This window comes from Pleurodeles waltl, chromosome 6 (assembly GCF_031143425.1).
Source record: "Pleurodeles waltl isolate 20211129_DDA chromosome 6, aPleWal1.hap1.20221129, whole genome shotgun sequence".
In the NCBI taxonomy this organism is placed as follows: Eukaryota; Metazoa; Chordata; class Amphibia; order Caudata; family Salamandridae; genus Pleurodeles; species Pleurodeles waltl.
In genome coordinates, this window is record NC_090445.1 from 783904595 (window position 1) to 783926246 (window position 21652).

The 21652-nt window shown below is 43.2% G+C and overlaps 1 protein-coding gene across 1 annotated transcript in view; it reads right to left on the reverse strand.

Annotated features, from left to right (window-relative positions):
* SMC3 (structural maintenance of chromosomes 3) overlaps positions 1-21652 on the reverse strand; it is an 849197-nt gene that overhangs the window by 374821 nt on the left and 452724 nt on the right. Inside the window, exons 19-20 of the mRNA XM_069239408.1 lie at positions 12195-12347; positions 7030-7181 (exon numbers count right to left, since the gene is read on the reverse strand). Coding sequence (XP_069095509.1) covers positions 7030-7181; positions 12195-12347 — 305 coding nt within the window. The remainder of the gene's footprint in view (positions 1-7029; positions 7182-12194; positions 12348-21652) is intronic.

Genomic DNA, 21652 nt, shown 5'->3' on the forward strand with positions numbered 1-21652 from the left:
TTAGTACCCTTGTAAGTCCTTGGTAAATGGTATTCCTGGTACCCAGGGCAAGGGTACTAAAAAGAGTCCCTAAGGGCTGCAGCATGTATTATGCCACCTTAAGGGACCCACACCCAAACTGCATGAAGACTGCCATCGCAGAATGCGTGAAATGGTGCAAACACTTCGGAAAACATTCACTGCACATGACCATTGTGTAAATATGAGTCTCCCCTACAGCTGACCTTAGAACCTAAGGCAGGGTGTATTATATTACATGTGAAGGCACATCAGCATGAGCAGATGTGTTCCAGTAACACCTAGTTCCATTACTAGGAATCCCAAGTGTTCAGAGAGCCATGTTGAGACTATGTACTGGGCCCTGGTCATTGCGAGTTATCGAGCTACATGATGGCTACACTGAAAATACTGGTGTTTTGTATCAACCACCTCGTCTTAATAAATCATTACTGATGCCAGTATTGGATTTATTATGACATGCACCCAGAGTTTACCTTAGATGTGTCCTCTGAAACACTACTAGTCCCTTAGTGTGTTGGCTGACTAGTATCGATCAGGGTGCTACCACTGACACGTTTCTGACCCCCTGTAGGTGACAGCCCACACTCTGAGGCCAGAAACAATGCCTGCTCTAAGGAAGGTGGTCACACCTCCTACAGCAGGATGGCTAGTGATTTAGCATATCAGGGACAAGTGCTTCAAAGCACTTGCTGCCTTTGATATGCAACTCTGGCTTCCCCAGTCCTGGGGAATGTCACCCCCGGCTCCGAGGCCGATTTGGCACCAAAGCAGGCGAGAAATTAGTTATTCAAGAGGGATATCTCACTTCTAGGCTAGTCACTATCTTCAGCTAGTCAGCTACCTGGAGAGAACACTCAAGGAAGGGTTCCACCATCTTGTATTGAGTGGAACTAGGTATTCTGGGTACGGAAAATGCCCACTCTACCCAGGAAGTAGTCACCTAGGGGGGTGCAGTCAACCCAGGGGTAAGTAGTCCATTGGCTACAACCCTACACTCCCCTAAACACCAATAAATTCAGTATATATGGGTCTCCTTGAGACCAGGACTTCAGATTCGACTACTTAGAACCTAAGGAGGACACAAGACGAGCAGTCATTGCGAGAAATGAGGACCTCACCAACACTTGGCGCCAAGCACTGCCCTGCTCTGCTGCTGGAACCTCGACAATTGCACCGACCTGACTTGTCCAAAAACTGTGCTTCCTCCCATAGCTGTGGAGGACTGTCCAGTGTTTCAACAACCAAGTAGAATCTCCCTTGGGGTGCAGGAGCCATCCCCCTGCATCTGCAGGCACCAGACTGCATCTGACCAGGACACTGTTGTTGGCCATCAGGCCTACTGAGGGAGCAGCACGTCAAAAAAAGGTTTTTGAGGCCCTAAGGGGTCAGTCCGTCTATCTGCCAAGTTTCGAGATGCTAGACACTCCAGGAGCCCCCCTGCATCGATACCCTGACTACTGGAGCACTTGTGCTCACCAAGACATGTTTGTGTCCAGCCCGGACACCACCACAGTCTAGACTTACTTTCACGATGAGGGACTTTTAAAAACAGACAAGCTCCACATCCCTAGTGACCCTGCTGTGTTGTTTAACCTTCTCTGCAGGTTGGCTGAGAACCTAGAGAGCCTCCAATGCTAAGCGGTCAACCAGCCAGCATCTCTGTACCCGAGCCAACCGGCCCGGGTACACAACTTCTGCCTTTATCCTCTTGCCATAGGAGCCCCCACAAGCAGAGCCCCCACCACCTTGGATTCTGCCATACTTGTTCCTAAGTCCCCCCCCTTTCAGAACCTGTTTGAGAGGTCCCTTTAAACGTTTGTGCTGTTACGCTCAAGGCTACCAACACGACCAGCACCTTTGCAAATCGGACACACCACGACAGGTAAACCCAAAATGCTGGTGGTACTTGTGACCTTGGCCCCTCCCCCCAGCACCTTAAGTCCTACGTTAGCCCCCCTACAGTTGTTTAAAAGTAACTGTATGAGGTATATTTTTCTCCCATAGGCTCATGCCTCAAATCCGACAGTTCTGTATTTTATTGCAATGTTTTTTGAAAATTCCATAAAGTTCTAAATACTTACCCAGTAACGTTGATCTTGGTGTCAAAATATATATGTAAAAATCTATTATTTTTCTAAATTGGTCTCAGATCTATCATTGAGTGTGTCTCATTTATTGACTCTGTGTGTACAACAAATGCTCAACACTCCCCTCTGATAAGCCTAAACTGCTCGACCACACAACCACAAAAAGAGCCCTTGGGATCATTAAACTAAGCCCCTGTAAACCACAAAGGATCGTCTGGACTATATGCATGGTGCACCACTACAATTGGTACACTACATAGATAGCCAGCTTCCTACACCACCATATTTGCCATTTCCTAAAATGTTTGTAGCAAATGACAAACATATGGCATTAATAGAGGGCAGGGGTAAAATTCCTTTAGAAAATACCCTTTTCCAATTTCTTGGACACTGGGGGTGTTCTGTCTGGGGCAGCAGGAAGTCTGCAGTGGTAAGCTTTCCAGTGAAGGATGTGATGGCAGAAAGACACGGTCCTCTGCAGCTGGTATGCAGCAGTGGGCAATTAACCTATTCACGGCTGGCACAGAAGTCGGTTTGTCCTAATTTACCCTGATGTGGTTGGAGCAAGGCTTTGTTAAATGGGAGCAGAGTTTCAGACGCCACTGACCTGGGCTGCAAAACGTCTGCCAAGATATTGGCTCTAGTCTCCAAACTAGGTGGGGCAAGCTCTAAGGCCTCTGCTCATGGGTTACTCCTGAGGGACATTCCATCTCCGTTTCCATGTATGTATTGAGGATGAGGTGTGGGAGGCAGCACATTGGCTGCGTTGCTGCAGTCACTTTTGTGATGAGGTATCACCTCTGGCAAACTGAATATGTTTCAAATCTGAGCTAAAAAGGTAATCACTAGGGTGCCAGCGTTGCCACGGGTGTAGGCCCAGACTGGGATTCTTTCATTTACGTGGCCTCTTTTGCCACATGTTTTGGAGACTATTCTTGGGCAGGCGTTTGCACCTACCAATGCTCCACTGTGTGTGGTATAGGAGCCACTGGCAAGAACCTCTGCAACACTGTGGCTCTAGTCAGCATCAGCATTATGCCATGAGTGAGGTCTGTAGGTCATTTGCCGCAGAGGTTTAAATCCACTGGCAGTATGCCAAACGGATCCCCGAACAGTCCACATGGATGCACCAATGCTTGAGAGGGGACCTTTGCATCCCTGGAAATCATTTGTGCAAGAACTGGCCGGGTCAGATCCCTGCTATGGAAATCTTAAGTAAAACAGAATCGCCGCTGGAACCAGGAACAGTATTGAAGTACGGACTAGCAGATTAACTGGTGGAGGGCCTAGCAAGGGTGATGAACAAGTACCAAGCCAGCAATGGAGGCGGCAGTGGTGCTATCAGTGGGAGTTCTTAATCCGTAGTCATGTCCACCAGCTCTGGTTTTGAAGAGGACTCCGCTGGAGATGGGGTAACGCTGAGGTGACCTACCACATGAGCAAAACTGAGGTGGGGCATTGTTCCTTCTATTCTTTTTGTGCTTCCTCCTTTTGTCTTTCAAGGTCTTGGAGGGTGGAGATGACTGTGAATTTGATCCGCAACTCAACCAGCATGGAGTTAGACACTTAAAGCATAAGCATGTCAAATAGAGCTTGCCCTCCTGCTCCTCAATAATCTTGGTATGCACAAGGGCTACTTTTCCTAGATGATTAAAGTCATGTTTTAGCCCCAGGCAGTTGAAGCAGATTACGTGGGTCGCAGAGACAGACATCTGTCCATGGCAGGAGCAAAGCTTAACCCTTGACTTCTTTGGGGAAGTCATCCCTAAAGCACCCACAAAATTCATTTTGAAAATGTGAAAAAAAAAATCATCATAGTAGCTCCGGATCCACGTTACATGGTGGTTTAGTTACAGTCCTTTTTGGGACAGATGTCTAGGCCACAAGCATTCTGAATAGCTAAATAAGGCATTTGTTTATAAAATGAGGAATGAGAAACTGATCCGCCTCCTATTTGTCATCCTGGTCCTAGTAGGCCAGCTCTAGAACTTGGTGCGCAACTGAATCAGAGCTGAAAATAGTCTGTCTCCTATAATGCTGATGCAGTGACAAGGGAATTGGTGGAGTTTTCTCAGGAGTCATGGGTGGGAAGTTGGCTGCCAAAGTATCAAAGTCCACTCTGGATAAGACACTGTGACTGGTGCCACGTCAGAAGCCAGCACCATTTGACCTGGAATCTGCCTTCATCCCAGGAACTGACAACTGCAAGGGAGTCAAAGCATGGGCAGGGCCCAGCAGGAGACCTGGAAGGGGCCCTCCTGCAAAGAACAAGGAGGAACCCCCCCACCCCCCTGCAGTCATTCAAGCGAGGTGCTCTGCTGAGGAGGCCCCCCCAGAGCTCGGGACAACCCGTGTGTAGAGGACAGGTTCTCAAACAAAAAATGATCCTCTAGTGGTTCAATGTGAAAGGTGACAGCTCTACCTATGAATTCTTGGTAGGTGGTTGTGTCGCCCAGGGGAAAAGGTTTAGAAAGATACAGATCAAGGTCTGTATTGGTAGGTGGTTCTACATTGTAAGTGTACCAGGGATCGTCTTTGGTGGGAAAGAAATAACAATCCCTTCTCTATCCCCCCCCACCCACTTAATGTAAGAGTGGAGGGGACCCTCTGGGGAGTATGGTGCAGGGGTAGCAGGTGAAGCTGGAAGTGAATGTGTGTGTGCCCCGCAGGTGTTGGTGGTGGGCTGATGTGCACCAAGCTCATGACCGTGTCTGACTTGTTTCTCTACTTTGTTGGAGGTTGGTTATACAAAGCCTCTTGAAATGGCAGCTGTTTCTTAGCAGGCTGTGCACCAGTGAGTGGAGCTCCAGTGTCTGGATGAATCATATATTTTTGCATGTAGTCTACCTCCTCCTGGAAACACTGAAGTATAGATCCCACATGCTCGGAACCGTGTGCTTGTTTGCTGAATGTAAACGCTTTTAGCTCCGCTGTGGAGATTTTCGGTGCCGATGGTTTTGGCTCCGATGGTGTCTGATCCAAGGCAGGCATTTTCAGCTCCGACATCAAACAGTGTTTCGATGTTTGATGCCAAGGATTTCGGTTTTGATGGTTAGCTCGGCTCTGATGCCGGAGGAGTTGGTTTGGGAGTTTGTGGCCTGTGATGTTTTCACAGTGCAGAGGCAGGACGTGTCCAAGACAGCCGGTCTGAGCCAACCACGGCCCGAAGGCAGAGGTGGCCCAATAGTGGATTTTGACCTTTCTGCAGTGTGTAGTCAACCCTTTGTGGAGATCTTGTGAGGTTTGGGTATAAGTGAAGTGGCACAATACGCAGAGCTTGACCTGGTGGTAGAGCCTAGATTTCGTTTTTGGAGCAAAAGTGGTCGTCGGAGAAGATTTCTTCATCTGCAGCCAATCCCTGAGTCTCTTCTTGAAGGTCCTCGGGTCCAAAAAGGTCCGGTGTTTCTTTGACACTACAGTGGGACATTTAGAGGCTTCGAGTTTAACAATGAAGCAGCGTTGTCTTAGTCCAAAATGATCTGCTGGGTTTGTCGTGTTTAGGGGAGAGGCACAGTTTACACAAATGTTGGAGATTTGTGCGTAGATACTTGGTGTGGCATCAAGGGCAGAACTGAAAGGGAGTTAGTTCAATCAGCGGGTGCATATGGTATCTGGGGGTATGGGGGGAGTAACAGAAAAGATATAATGTCCACCATGAAAGCTGAAAGCCCACGAGGGGCAAGGGCTGGCTTGAGTCTCCTCACCGAAGTTGCAGTTGTTGAACGGTAGAGAGAGAGAAGCCACAATCAAAATAATACTGTTGTCCACACACTGTTTTTTTTTTTTACCTTTTGCAATCACACTACTGCTTTATATCGCAGACCTTGGGCCCCATTATTTCGTTCTCCCTTGGACATCACCTGCGGTTACCCTATTCTAGCAATACTACACAACAGCACTTCCTCCGCACCCCAACACTTCATCTCTCCTCCCATGCCACACCTCTTCCTTACTATTTGTAACGACCTATTCGTAATTTATGTGCGGTCCAGTGTCTCTCACCCTCTATTGCTCATTAACCTTCATACTTTGACAGGACATGACCCTGATAGACCGACTGCACCACACGTTTGGCCCAGGATCGCCAACGTCCCATCATCTCTAACACAACCCTTCTCTAACTGGCTCCCACCTTCCTTGTATCACAGCACAAGGCTCCCTATTTGGGGCAGGGGTTTCTATCTCCTTACCACAGTAGGAATGGAGTGTAATTTATTTTGCACACTTTACATCATGTATGTGCACTGTTGTGCTGTCTTCTCGCTTGTCATCACAAATGTTTCTCTCGCTCAGGAGTTATTCTGTGTTTTTGGAGATTATAGCTAATTTTAAATTGCAAACACCCCCTCGCCCTCCCACCCCCAATACGGACGGTAAAATCTAAGAAAAATAAGCAACAATGGTGTCAATCCAGAGCAGAGGAGCACAGGTCCAAACCAGACGGTTGAAGAAAACAATCTAACAATGGAGTTGAAGGCCACGTGCATTACTTACCAAGAGGAGGAGTCACACGACATTGTTACTCGAAAGACTCTTAGAAGAAAAAATAACTTGCACACATCCAAGCGCAACACTAGATGGCAGGATTATGTCAAGCAAGTGTTTCAACAATCACACATGCCTCGAACATGCAATTCCTGCTTGTCTTTAGTGTAATTCATTTGATAACAATTTAGCCCAGAGCCTGGGATGTATCAAACCTTTTCTATTACTATTTGGTAATGGGCAGGAATTAAAAATAAAACACTAGACACCATATGCATTTACTTTTACAATTACTATTTGTACACTGCAAATGTATTAAACTAACAAATCCCCTTCCCGAGTAAAACATGCATAACCCAAAAATATCTTATACCTTTCTATGTAGTAAGAATAACTTTGAAAGTAAATGGAACAAATGTTCTCATTTCAGTCCTACCTTGGGCATATAAGTTTTCTCAGATTGTTGCCTTTTCTCCTTGAGCATCTTCATTTCTGACAAGATACTATCACGGGAAGCCTTGAACTTTCTTTGCTGTGTCTCGATTTGCTGCATCTGGTTCATCAACTGATCGATTTCATTGTTAATCCATGCAACGGGCTAAGGAAAAGGCTCCATGTATAATAGCATAGTTAAATAACAGTACAATCATATTTGATACAAGTGATGGTACTATAAATCAAAACTGGGGGAAATACATCCAGAGCTCTATTTGGCCAACACATTCTTATTGGGTCTTTCATCTTTGAGAGGTTTCATCTCTGAATTTTTAGAATCATTAGCTGTCATTATTCAGAACTTTTGCATGGAGCCTCTGAAGACAGAAAGTGACAGCTACCCAGTAAAACACCAGATTTAATGTGTAGTTCAAACACAGGTGAAATCTACTGGGAGAAGGACTGAAGAAGTGATGCAAGATTAATTGTGCATTTGCCCATGAAAAAATGACTAATTTTGCAGTTACAACCTCTCCACAGTAAGTTACAAGTCACATTTGTCCTCATGCTAAATTGACAGCTATGCCCAAGACAAGAAAATGATGTGAGATGCACATTTTCAATGTCCAGCAATGCACACAACCCACATTGGATGATCTGAAAAAAGACCCATCAACTTCAGAATTTCACACCCTTCTCAAACCGCTGGCCTACAGAGATGTTTATCAACTGACTTTTTCCACCCCAATTTTTTCCATGAACCTCCCTAATTTCTCTTTCCTAATGCTTCAGCTGTAGCAGCTTGGACAGAAGGCCGGTGGTCATTTTGCTTCAGCCCTTTAATGCTTACCGTGATGTGCATTATCACTTCAAGGTGTCACATTCACATTACCCTTTTGTTGTGCTTTACATGAGAACACTGCAAAAATGACCTTCTCAAAAAACACAAGTAACATACGCCCCATGCACCAACAAATTAAAAACGTTGAAGATGATTTTATGACAACTGTATGAAGAAATACCATGACGATGACAAAAACTCAAAAATGAAAATTCCAATCAACAACAGATGGACTACAATTACAAATTAATTAACAAATTCTGCTGCAATGAAAATGCAGGCCAACAGGTCCATGTGTTTATTTTGTTTAAAGTGAGCTATAAATAAAATGAATTACTTTATAATTGTACTCTTTCTTAAACACTTATTGACAGTCATAATGCAGGTACTATAAAGAAAATTAAACTTGGAAAAATATATTATTTGACAGTTTCATTTAGATCAAAGACATTTTTACCCATGTCTTATTTCATGAGCATTTACCTTTGGACACAGATCTCAGTAAAAAAAAATATACAGGGAGTGCAGAATTATTAGGCAAGTTGTATTTTTGAGGATTAATTTTATTATTGAACAACAACCATGTTCTCAATGAACCCAAAAAACTCATAAATATCAAAGCTGAATATTTTTGGAAGTAGTTTTTAGTTTGTTTTTAGTTTTAGCTATGTTAGGGGGATATCTGTGTGTGCAGGTGACTATTACTGTGCATAATTATTAGGCAACTTAACAAAAAACAAATATATACCCATTTCAATTATTTATTATTACCAGTGAAACCAATATAACATCTCAACATTCACAAATATACATTTCTGACATTCAAAAACAAAAACAAATCAGTGACCAATATAGCCACCTTTCTTTGCAAGGACACTCAAAAGCCTGCCATCCATGGATTCTGTCAGTGTTTTATTCTGTTCACCATCAGCATTGCGTGCAGCAGCAACCACAGCCTCCCAGACACTGTTCAGAGAGGTGTACTGTTTTCCCTCCTTGTAAATCTCACATTTGATGATGGACCACAGGTTCTCAATGGGGTTCAGATCAGGTGAACAAGGAGGCCATGTCATTAGATTTCATTCTTTTATACCCTTTCTTGCCAGCCACGCTGTGGAGTACTTGGACGCGTGTGATGGAGCATTGTCCTGCATGAAAATCATGTTTTTCTTGAAGGATGCAGTCTTCTTCCTGTACCACTGCTTGAAGAAGGTGTCTTCCAGGAACTGGCAGTAGGACTGGGAGTTGAGCTTGACTCCATCCTCAACCCGAAAAGGCCCCACAAGCTCATCTTTGATGATACCAGCCCAAACCAGTACTCCACCTCCACCTTGCTGGCGTCTGAGTCGGACTGGAGCTCTCTGCCCTTTACCAATCCAGCCACGGGCCCATCCATCTGGCCCATCAAGACTCACTCTCATTTCATCAGTCCATAAAACCTAAGAAAAATCAGTCTTGAGATATTTCTTGGCCCAGTCTTGACGTTTCAGGTTGTGTGTCTTGTTCAGTGGTGGTCGTCTTTCAGCCTTTCTTACCTTGGCCATGTCTCTGAGTATTGCACACCTTGTGCTTTTGGGCACTCCAGTGATGTTGCAGCACTGAAATATGGCCAAACTGGTGGCAAGTGGCATCGTGGCAGCTGCACGCTTGACTTTTCTCAGTTCATGGGCAGTTATTTTGCGCCTTGGTTTTTCCACACGCTTCTTGCGACCCTGTTGACTATTTTGAATGAAACGCTTGATTGTTCGATGATCACGCTTCAGAAGCTTTGCAATTTTAAGAGTGCTGCATCCCTCTACAAGATATCTCTCTATTTTTGACTTTTCTGAGCCTGTCAAGTCCTTCTTTTGACCCATTTTGCCAAAGGAAAGGAAGTTGCCTAATAATTATGCACACCTGATATAGGGTGTTGATGTCATTGGACCACACCCCTTCTCATTACAGAGATGCACATCACCTAATATGCTTAATTGGTAGTAGGCTTTCGAGCCTATACAGCTTGGAGTAAGACAACATGCATGAAGAGGATGATGTGGTCAAAATACTCATTTGCCTAATAATTCTGCACTCCCTGTATATATAGATAAGGCAATTTCCCCTAACAGAACATATGTTTAGACTTGACAAGAGAGATTATCAATCGTGAAAATTTCAGCAGTCATTTGGTTGCAGACAGTCAGGTCTACATAAGGCTCAAACTAGGAAGCCTCTCTTCACCCTCTATAGGAGAAGGAGGAGGAGAAGGAAACAATTCTGGAGGGTAGTCTGGGACATCTGAAACTCAGAAAAGACTTTTGTCACGGACAGCTTCACCTGCATAACTAATTTGCTCTTCTGAAAAATGAGGAGATGAAGACAAAGCCAGAAGCTCATTCACTCTTTTCTGCTGGTGGAATCACAAACAGGGAAAGCCATCTTCCTAGCACAGAATTTTAAAAAGCAAAGACTAAATTCACTCATCGGAATTGTCAAAACCAAGTTCAAATCCCAAACAGGTACTAGAAAAAGCTTTGGAGGAAACTTATTCTGTATACCTTTAAGGTACTCACTCATGACTAGTAACGTAAACAATAAGCACTACTATGCTGGTAGAAATAGCAGCTAAGTAAGCTAAATTACAACTGACTAAAGCTTACTCTGCCACTGAAATTGTAAACTGTAAATGTGATAAGAAACCAAAGAATGTTCAGCATACTGGGTAGCAAAACTAGACCACCTAGTAGAAATGTTTACCAGTAATCTTAATAATAACTCATTGATTCCTCATCTCAGTGCTTCTACGTGGGGCAGTTTTCACCTGGAGTCGGGCAATTCATTTGCCTTTCAAAATCTATAGACTGCCTCATAACAGGAACAGAAAGTGGAACCTGGGGCAATTAAAATTAAGGTGTGAAAGCTAGACACAAACACTGGCTCAAACAATACACATGTTTATCAGCCCTTCCTAAGGTTACACTTCACAAACATAGCCTCAGAAGAGAAAAGGTGTGCTAGAAATAGAGTCCAGTGGTCATCCATGCAGTGCAACAAAGGTTTCACAGCAAAAGCAGGATTATAACAGCACAAGGATCACCAGCTTCTGAGAAAGGTAGAACGCAGATGAAATCTTGGGATGGAAAGAAGGCCCAGGTCACAAGAGTGCCTTGCAAAGAAAAGTAAACACACTAGCAGTGATTATGACAGGATCACACAACTCCCTAACCTGCCGATCTGAGGTGACAGCAATAAGAGAAAGGACCTCAGTATATAGCAGATCCAAAGCAGTGAAAGACAGACTCAAAGAGGACCACCAGCAAAGACGGAAAAAAGTAAGGGCAGACCTCATGGAGTAACGGAGAATGTACTATCGTCCTATGATTGTAAACATCAAAGAAGCAAGGGAAGGCAGATCAGACCAACCGTGCCTACAGTAACCCATGAAGTCAATGGGACTTTTCTTGAAGCGGTTTAAAAACATTGGATAATCAGCTCCACGACTCACCTATTCAGACTTATCCAACAAGCTATGGTTTCCTTTTTATGGCTACCTTTTTATGCTTAATGCAATCCAAATAGAGCAATCCATGGAATGGACAACTCTTCTTTCAGCATAAACTGCAAGACTCCACACTATATTCGGCTCCTCTACATTGCATTGCTTCCTTCAATAGGTCTTCAATATGAAAAAACTTCTCTGTTCAGAATGCTAAGCTCTGGAGCTCAATTCCCGCAAACATAAGAAGTGATAATCACCTAAAATTTCAGAGACCACTCAAATTGAGTTTTTTCGTATCCACACATGCAGGCATTTATGACTCAGAGCATGCTCATACCCAAATGCAGCCACATTGACAGCATCATGTTGAAGCTTGTGTTAGACCTTAAGCAATTGACTGAACACTTCCAAACTAAGTACTGTACAACCCATGCAAAAGCGCACCCAGGCACAGGATGCAACACTTCGAAGCCTCATCAGGAGGTAAGAAGCCTTAGAGACATTCCACAACACAATACAGTAAAGAACAACATTCACAGCATAAATTCACACATGCACCTAGAATAAGTTCTGTTTGCAGGGTGATATGTACTAACCACCCTCTTGCAACATTTATTTTGTAGAGTATACAATATACCAATTTTCTCCTCCTGGAAAACAGAAGAACTCCTTTGTTGCCAGCTTTAGTAGTACTCTGGTGCACTTTGCCGTATAAGCTGCCAAACTGTCCAGATATGGCTTAGGGCTGGATGCTTACACATTTTAATAGACTTATCAAGATTATTCACCAAATCAAAAGTTGCCACTGGGCACAGCTTGGTTCCAAAAGAGTATTCATTTTAAAGGATATTTTCAATATTTTTGCGTAGATTATCATTGAGTTTAGCCTCTAACTCACGAAGCTCCACTTCAACCTTCCTAACATCTTTCTGCAGGTCAAGTCGAGACTTTCTAGTGTCATAATAACCTCCTGTGAGAGCACCACGACTGCTGACCTGATCACCTAAAACACAGAAAAAACATAAATCAGAAAATTCAAAGAACTACGAAATATAGTGTGAAAAAAAACTATATCTAAATACACACTAAAGCAGTGGATGAGTACCACATAGAATGTTAATCCTAAAAAATAAGTTGCTTATCTTCAGGCATGTTCTTTCAGATGCTTTTAAGATTTGGAGATTCCTTACATTAATGCTTTACAAGGACAATACTGAATTTGGAACTTTTTAGCAAAGTGGCGTGACCGGCAACCTTAGGTCAAGTCTGTAGTTGCTTTACTGGAAGTCAGCATTATAAAAGGCAACACACTCACCCATGACACAGGCACTTTTTATTTTTAGGTTTTTAGCATATTTTTACCTCCTTTTGTGAAAATCTTTTCAAGCCATGCATATCCTGTCTTATTCCAATAACTGTTACAGAATGGCATTCAAATGGTCTACAAGAGCTGGGAAAATCTCACATTGCCGTATCAAATTATATTTTCCACCAAAGGTTGCAGAAATAAGGACTATATTACTTACTCTGTAAACATCTGTTTGTGGCATGTAGTGCTCTAGATTCACATACTCCTGCCATCTAGTGTTGGGTCCAGAGTGGTGCAAGTTGTTTTCTTTGAAGAAATCTTTCAAGTCACAAGATCAAGCGACTCCTCTTCTCCGTGATACTGAGAATGGGCATTGACTCCTTTGTTAGATTGTTTTACCGCAGGCAGGTGAGAAAGGCAGATTCACATGCTATGCATATGGATTCCGACATCTAGTGTTGGGCTCGGAGTGTTACAAGTTGTTTTTCTTCGAAGAAGTCTTTTAGAGTCACGGGATCGAGTGACTCCTCCTCTTCGGGATCCATTGTGCATGGGTACCGACTCCATTGTTAGATTGTTTTCCCGCAGAGGGTAAAGGAAGGAGTGATAGAGTATGTAGGTGAAAAAAAAGATGTCCATGTAAATGTATATACATATGTACAAATGTGTTAACTTAAACGACTACAGGCTTCCGGGGAGGATGCATGTGAATCTGCAGCACAACATGCCACGAACAGATGTACACTGGGTAAGTGCCATTTTCCGTTCAATAGCATGTGTAGCTGCAGATAAACATGCTATACATAGACTACAAAGCAGTTTGTCCTTCCAAAAATAGCGGTGGCTAGCCTGTAGGAGTTTAAGTCGTTTGAAATAATGTTCTTAGAACAGCTTGTCCTACTGTGGCTTGTTGTGATAATACGTCCACACAGTAGTGTTTAGTAAATGTACGAGGTGTTGACCATGTAGCTGCTTTACATATTTCAGCCATTGGTATATTTCCTAAAAAAGCCATTGTTGCACCTTTCTTTTGTGTAGGATGTGCACTGGGATTGATTAGAAGTTGTCTTTTTACTTTTATATAGCATGTTTGTATGCACCTTACAATCCATCTGGCTAAACCTTGTTTTGATATAAGATCGCCTGTATGTGGTTGTTGGAAAGCCACAAAAAGTTGTATAGCCTTTCTAAATTGTTTAGTTCTGTCTATATAATACATTAGAGCTCTGTTGAGGTCTATTGTATGTAGAGCTCTTTCTGCCACAGATTCTGGCTGTGGGAAGAAGACTGGCAGTTCCACTGTTTGATTGATATGAAACGGTGAGACTACTTCTGGTAGAAAGGTTGGATTTGGTCTTGGTACAACTTTATGTTTGTGTACTTGGAAGAAAGGTTCCTCAAGAGTGAAAGCTTGGATTTCACTTACTCTTCTTAAAGAAGTAATTGCCACTAGGAAGGCAACATTCCATGTTAGAAATTGAATTTGGTACGAGTGTATGGGTTCAAAGGGTGGGCCCATAAGTCTTGTAAGCACTATATTGAGATTCCAAAACGAAACTGGTGGTGTTCTTGGTGGAATGATACATTTTAAGCCTTCCATGAAAGCTTTAATGACAGGAACACTAAATAAAGAGCTATGTTGAATATTTTGTAAATAGGCAAAAATTGCACTAAGGTGTATTTTTAATCGAAGAAAATGCTAAATGTTATTTTTGTAAATAGCATACAATATCTTGTATTTATGCTGTAAGAGGATCTATATTTTTAGATTGACAGAAATAGACAAATCTTTTCCATTTGTTTGCATAGCACTGTCTAGTAGTGGGTTTTCTTGCTTGTTTAGTAACTTCCATACATTCTGATGGGAGCTGTAAATATCCAAATTCTATGACTTCAGGAGCCAAATTGCCAAATTACTAGGTTGAAAGCACTGGGGTTTGGATGTCTGATTTGACCTCTGTTTTTGTGTTAACAGATCCGGTCTGCATGGGAGTTTGGAGTGTGGTACTACAGATAGATCTAGTAATATTGTGTACCATGGCTGACGTGCTCATTTTGGTGCTATCAGTATCATGTTGAGTGAAGTTTGATGCAACTTGTTGACTAGAAATGGAAGGAGTGGGAGGGGGGAAAAAGCGTAAGCAAATATCCCTGACCAATTGATCCATAGAGCATTGCCCTTGGATAGGGGATGTATGCAAAGTTTTGGCATTTTGTGTTTTCGCTGGTTGTGAATAGGTCTATGTTTGATGTTTCCCACTTTTGAAAGTATTTTTGAACTACATGAGGATGAATCTCCCATTTGTGAGTTTGTGGGAGATTTCTGCTGAGGATATCTGCCAACTGATTGTCTATCACTGGGATATACTGCGCTAATAGATGAATTTGGTTGTGGATTGCCCATTTCCAAATTATTTGGGCTAGAAGGGACAGTTGGGATGAATGTGTCCCTCCCTGTTTGTTGAGATAATACATGGTGGTCATGTTGTCTGTTTTGATAAGAACATTATTCTGTGTGAGAAGAGGTTGAAAGGCTTTGAGGGCCAGAAACACAGCTAATAACTTCAAGTGGTTTATGTGTAGCTGTTTCTGTTTCACATCCCACTGTCCTTGAATGTTGTGATTGTTTAGGTGAGCTCTCCAACCAATCATTGATGGATCTGTTGTAATTATGGTCTGAGGCACAGGGGCTTGAAATGACAGCCCTTTGATTAAATTGCTGTAATTCCACCACTGAAAGGACATGTATGTTTGGCGGTCTATCAACACTAGATCTTGGACTTGACCTTGTGTCTGTGACCACTGTTTGCAAGGCATTGTCGTAAGGGCCGCATGTTTAATCTTGCATGTGGGACAATTGCAATTCAAGATGCCATCATTCCTAGGATTTTCATGACAAATCTTACAGTGTATTGTTGATTTGGTTGTATTTTTGGAATTAGATTTTGGAAAGCTTGTATCCTTTGTGTATTTGGATATGCTAGAGCTTGTTGAGTATTTAGGATCGCACCTAAATACGGTTGTGCTTGTGCTGGTTGAAGGTGCGACTTTTGGTAGTTTATAGAGAAACCTAATGTTTGTAGGGTTTCTATTACGTAACATGTATGATTTGGGCACTGTGTACAATTACTTCATTTTATTAGCCAATCGTCTAGATATGGAAAGACATGTATATGTTGTCTTCTTAGGTAGGCTGCTACTACTGCTAAGCACCTTGTGAATACCCTTGGAGCTGTTGTTATTCCAAAGTGTAATACTTTGAACTAGTAGTGTTTTCCCTGAATGACAAACCTGAGGTATTTTCTGTGACCAGGATGGATGGGTATGTGGAAGTACGAATCTTTGAGGTCTAAGGCTGTCATAAAATCTTTTTTTTGTAGCAGTGGGATAACATCTTGCAGAGTAACCATGTGAAAATGTTCTGATAGGATGTAAAAATTGAGTGGCCTGAGGTCTAATATTGGCCTGAGGGTGCCATCTTTTTTGTGGATTAGAAAGTATAGTGAATTAACTCCTGTTCCTATCTGAGACTGTGGAACTAACTTTATTGCTTGTTTGAGTAGTAGAGATTGAACCTCTTTTTCTAACAGAATTGTAAGTTCTTGGGTTAATTTGAGAAACCTTGGTGGAATATTTGGAGGAGTATTTATCAATTCTAGGGAATAACCAATGCGGATATTTGATAGCACCCAGTTGTCTGTAGTGATATTTTGCCAATGTGTGTGAAACTGCTGTAGTCTTCTCCCCACAGGAGAGTTAGGGAGTGACGGAAGTCACTGTTTTGGATGTGTTGCAGGCTGTTTAGAGGTTTGGAATTCACATTTATTTCTAGAGTAGTGTCCTCTATATGTGCCTCTACACCCAACTCGCTGGTACTGGGTTTGGTAAGCTGGTTTTGTTTGGGAAGTTGATGCCTCCTCGAAACTAGGGCTTACAAAATGACCCTGTATATGGTGTAGAATAGAGTGCACCCATTGCCTTGGCTGTGTCCGAGTCTTTTCGTAGTTTTTCTGTTGCTGTGTCTACCTCTGGCCCAAAAAGATGTTTTTTTATCAAAGGGCATGTTTAACACAGCCTGTTGTATTTCTGATTTGAAACCAGAGGATCTCAGCAATGCATGTCTACTAATAGTGACTGCTGTGTTTACACTTATTGCAGCAGTATCAGCTGCGTCAAGGGCAGATCTTATTTGGTTATTAGTAATAGCTTGCCCTTCTTCTACTACCTGTTGAGCCCTTTTTTGGGGCTCTTTTGGGAGATGCTGTATGATATCCTGCATCTCGTCCCAATGGGCTCTATCGTAACGAGCTAGCAGTGCCTGTGAAGTTGCTATTCTCCGTTGGTTTGCTGCTTGGGACGCACCTCTTTTTCCTGCAGCATCAAATTTTCTGCTTTCTTTATCAGGAGGGGGTGCATCTCCTGAGGACTGACTATTTGCTCTTTTCCTGGCAGCACTAACCACTACTGAATCAGGTGGCACCTATTGGGTGATGTAATCAGGGTCAGAAGGTGCAGGTTTGTACTTTTTCTCTATTCTAGGTGTTTTAATTCTTGCTTTCACAGGCTCATTAAAATTTGGTATGAGTGCTTTACCATGCCTGGTAGCATTGGGAGGCATTGGTACCTAGAATGAGTTGAGGATAATGTATTAAATCAAAAATCTTCCTCTAGTGGTTCTGTGTGCACTGTAACCCCATGATAGGCTGCAGCCCTAGCTATCACCTGATTATATACTGTAGTATCTTCAGGTGGAGATGGTTTAGAGGGGTAGCTGTCTGGGTCGTTGCTTGGAATGGGATCAGGGTCGTAAAGATACCATGGATCAACAGTGTCTTGTTGTGAGTCAAAAGAATGCATTGGAGAATGCATTGGTGTAGGATTTATTTGAGGAGAGGTAGGTAGGTGTGGAAATTGAGGAGGAGAAGACTGAGGAGGTGCTGGCTTCTCTGTCTGTTTTGGCACTTTAGCTGGGGGCTGCGCAGTGTCCAATTCCTCCTGAATTGCCAGTTTTCTTTTTGTTTTTGAAGGAGGTGCTGTGATGATTCTCCCCGTTTCTTTATGGGTATGTATCCTGGACTGTTTCTCATCCATCATTTGAAGGATTGGTTCAATCTCCGACTCTTCCTCAGAGGTTTTATGGCTTTTTCTCAGTCTTTTGGAAAGTCCTTATTCCTCTGTGTATCCTGTCTTTTTCGGCTCAGAGATGTGATTTTTTTCGGGATCGAAAATGAGGAGGAAGGTCCTTGCTCCGAAACAGTTTTTCTTATTTTCGACTCCAAAAATTGTTGTCTACTGGAGTCTGAAATGGAGCTTTTTGTCGACTCTGAAGTTTTTGGAGGGGTGGCCTTTTTCAGTGCCGAGCTCGAGGATCGGTTACCGACAGTCTTTTTTCAGGCCGAGCCTTGGCCTTCCAGCAGTGGCGTACCCGAGGCCGTATGTTTCCTCCGATTCCTGCTCTGACTTTGCATCTCGGACCGAGACTGCTGTTGGCAGTAGTTCTTCTTCTGTTAAGTCGAAATGTTCTACAGTCTTCAACGCCATTTCCAGCCTTCTTGCTCTTCGGTCCCTCAGAGTCTTTTTGGATCGGAACGATCGACAGGCCTCGGAGTTTTCCTCCCGAAGGTCTGGAGAAAGGCAGAGGTTGCAAACCAGATGCTGGTCTGTGTATGGGTAATTCGCGTGGCACCGAGGGCAAAATCGGAATGGAGTCCGATCCATGAGGCTCTCCATGTGGTCAGCCCGAATAGGCCTGAGTTGGGCACGCACGACCTGAAGGGCAAAAAAAGTTGCGTACCGACAGTAATGCTGTTTCGATGGAAGATGAATAACGCAATCAATATAATACCAACGAAAAAGAAGGTGTTTTAAAGTTTTCCAAATCGAAATCTTGGAGCGAAAGGAAACACGTCCGAACCCGACAGCGGAAAGAAAACAATCTAACAATGGAGTCGATGCCCATGCGCAATGGAACCGAAGAGGAGGTGTAACCCGATCCCGTGACTCTAAAGGACTTCTTTGAAGAAAGACAACTAGTGGAATAGGACATCATTACAAAACTATGTGTATTTGAACAGAGTCGCAAGAAGTATCCAGATATGTACTGTACCAGTTTATGAAAATCCAGACCCGCAACTTTTAGAGGAAGGGGCGCAACACACAGCAGAATCATCAAAAGGCATGTTGATAATCCTGATTAAGTTTGCCTGGAGTGATAGAGAGGTGGTCTTGGCATAGATTACAGTCATGGAAAAAAGATATTGAAGAGTGAGGATACAAGTGAACATGAATTAAGTGAATCAATGAGGTAAAGACTAACAGTTTATGAAGAGAAACTCAAACAAAGGAAGGAAAGCAAATTTAATCAGCACCTACGCGACTACAAATTAGGAAAGATACTGAAACCTGCAAAGAGACTTCATGCACCTTGAAGGGACCTAAGGAGGAAAAGAATAAAAACAACAGTAGAAGAAAGAGTAACATCGGTCAGGTGGGGAACAGACACTGAACAATCAGGAGAGAAAGCCCCAGAGGAAAAAAAGGAAACCTTTTTCCGGAGGAATACTGCCTACTCAGACACGAGACAACAGGGGGTGGGCAGGGGAGGGGGGTTGATAGCAAGCCCCTAGATGGAAGAGACCAACTAGAAGAGGAGGCAGGAAGCGAGACAGGAACCTGACATGAAAAAGAAATCAACAGCGACCTGTTTAGAGACAGATATACTGAGAGGCAGGGATTTAGAAACCATAAGAACACTAAAGAATCCAGCAGATGAGGCTTTCGACTCAAATGAGGATGAATGGAGTATAGAGGTACGTTTGGGCATACAGCAAACAGGAGCTTCTAGTCATTTTAAATCAACTTCTGCTTCTGTACCTCAGATGCAGACAAATGCGACTGACATTCTTCATGATGCATGTCTGGTGATCTCAGGGTCATTAGGATTTAATAGTAAGATGGCCAACGTCCGTGAACAACAGAAAGTAGTACTTAAAGCACTAAGTGATGACCCTGAAATAACATGTAAACCATTGGACAAAGGGAGGAATATTGTTTTGTTATCAAAGAACTACTATTGTCAAGAAGCTCTGAGACAATTAATGGATAGGACATGCTACATGCCAGTATTGACGGAGATATATTTGGGGAGCATTAGAGATTATCATTATTTAATACAGAAATGGTACAATAAAGGCATGTTGGATATGGAGGAATATCAGTTTTTGAGATGTCCATACCTGGTAATACCAACTTTCTATCATCTACCCAAAACATAAGATAGGGCAAAACCACCGGAACGGCCCATTATTTCATCTAAAGGGAGCCTCATGAAACATATGTCGATATATGTTGATCACTTTCTCTTTGAATTGTAAAGATTGTTTTTCATCATATGTGACAGACAAAATATTTTGGAAACACATTCAGCACAGAATGGGAAACTGAATTGTTAAGACTGCCCTAGATATAACTAGTTTTAATACTATTAAAATTCTGCCAGTTTCTTTATGGATATGTATCCTGGCTTGCATTTCATCCATTGCTTCCATGATTGGTTGCATTTGTGAGTCCTGCTCAGTAAATTTATGGCTTTCTCTAAGTGCTTTTGAAAGTCCATGCTCCTCAGAATAACTAGGTCTTTTTGGCTCCGAAGCTGGCTTTTTCGGTATCGAAAAAGATGGGGTTGAGGATGGCCTCTGCTCTGAAAATGATTTTCAAGATTTAGACTCGGAAGAGGCGTATTTGCTAGGTTTGGAGACAGAGCTTCGGCTCGAGTCCGATGGCTTTGGAGGGGTGGCCTTCTTCGGTGCCGAGCTGGTGGGCTGGTCACCGAGCGTTTTCTTTTGGGTTGAGCCATGGCCTTCCGGCAGTGGCGTCCCCAAGGCCTTATGTTTGGGCTTAGATGACACAGGGGCAGGTGTACTCACGTGCTGTCCTGCCGTGACCGGTCTGTCCTCCTCAGAATCCTGGTCGGAGTTGGATCCTCGAACGGAGACTGCGGTCTGCATGATTTTTTTCCTCTTCGATGTTGAGATGTTCAGTGCTTTTTGATACCATCTCAAGTCTCCGTGCTCTTCTGTCCCTGAGTGTCTTCCTGGACCGGAAGGATCTGCAGGCCTCGCAATTTTCTTCTTGATGGTCAGGGGAAAGGCAGAGATTACAGACAAGGTGTTGGTCCATATAAGGGAATTTAGCATGGCTCTGAGGACAGAATCGGAATGGAGTCCGATCCATGAGCTTCCACACGGTCGGCCTGACCAGGCCAGAGTTGGGCGCGCGTGTCCCAAAGGGTGAGTAAAGATTTTGTTCCGACTGTACGGAAGTGTTGATCGAAGGTGTAATACGATCGAAACAATACCGACGAGAAATTAAGAGTTTTCAAGCTTATCCGAATCGAACTATCGGAGCGAAAGGGGAACATGTCCGAACCCGATGGCGGAAAGAAAACAATCTAACATGGAGTTGATGCCCATGCGCAATGGAGCCGAAGAGAAGGAGTCACTCGATCCCGTGACTCGAAAACACTTCTTCGAGGAAAAACAACTTGTAACACTCCGAGCCCAACACTAGATGGCAGACATATGCATAGCATGTGTATCTGCAGCTACACATGCCATCAAACACATATATATATAGGGCTCGGAGTGTTACAAGTTGTTTTTCTTCGAAGAAGTCTTTTCGAGTCACGAGACCGAGGGACTCCTCCCTTTCGGCTCCATTGCGCATGGGCGTCGACTCCATCTTAGATTGTTTTCCCCGCAGAGGGTGAGGTAGGAGTTGTGAGTATGCTAGATGTGCCCATGCTATGGAGTAGGCATGTATGTACATAGTGTGTATCAAAAAAATATTTATTTACAAATTTACAATTTTCATTCAACTAATAATGGCTACAGGCTCCCGGGGAGGTGGGAGGGCGCATGTGAATCTGCAGCGTCTCATGCCACGAACAGATGTACACTGGGTAAGTGACATTTTCCGTTCAATGGCATGTGTAGCTGCAG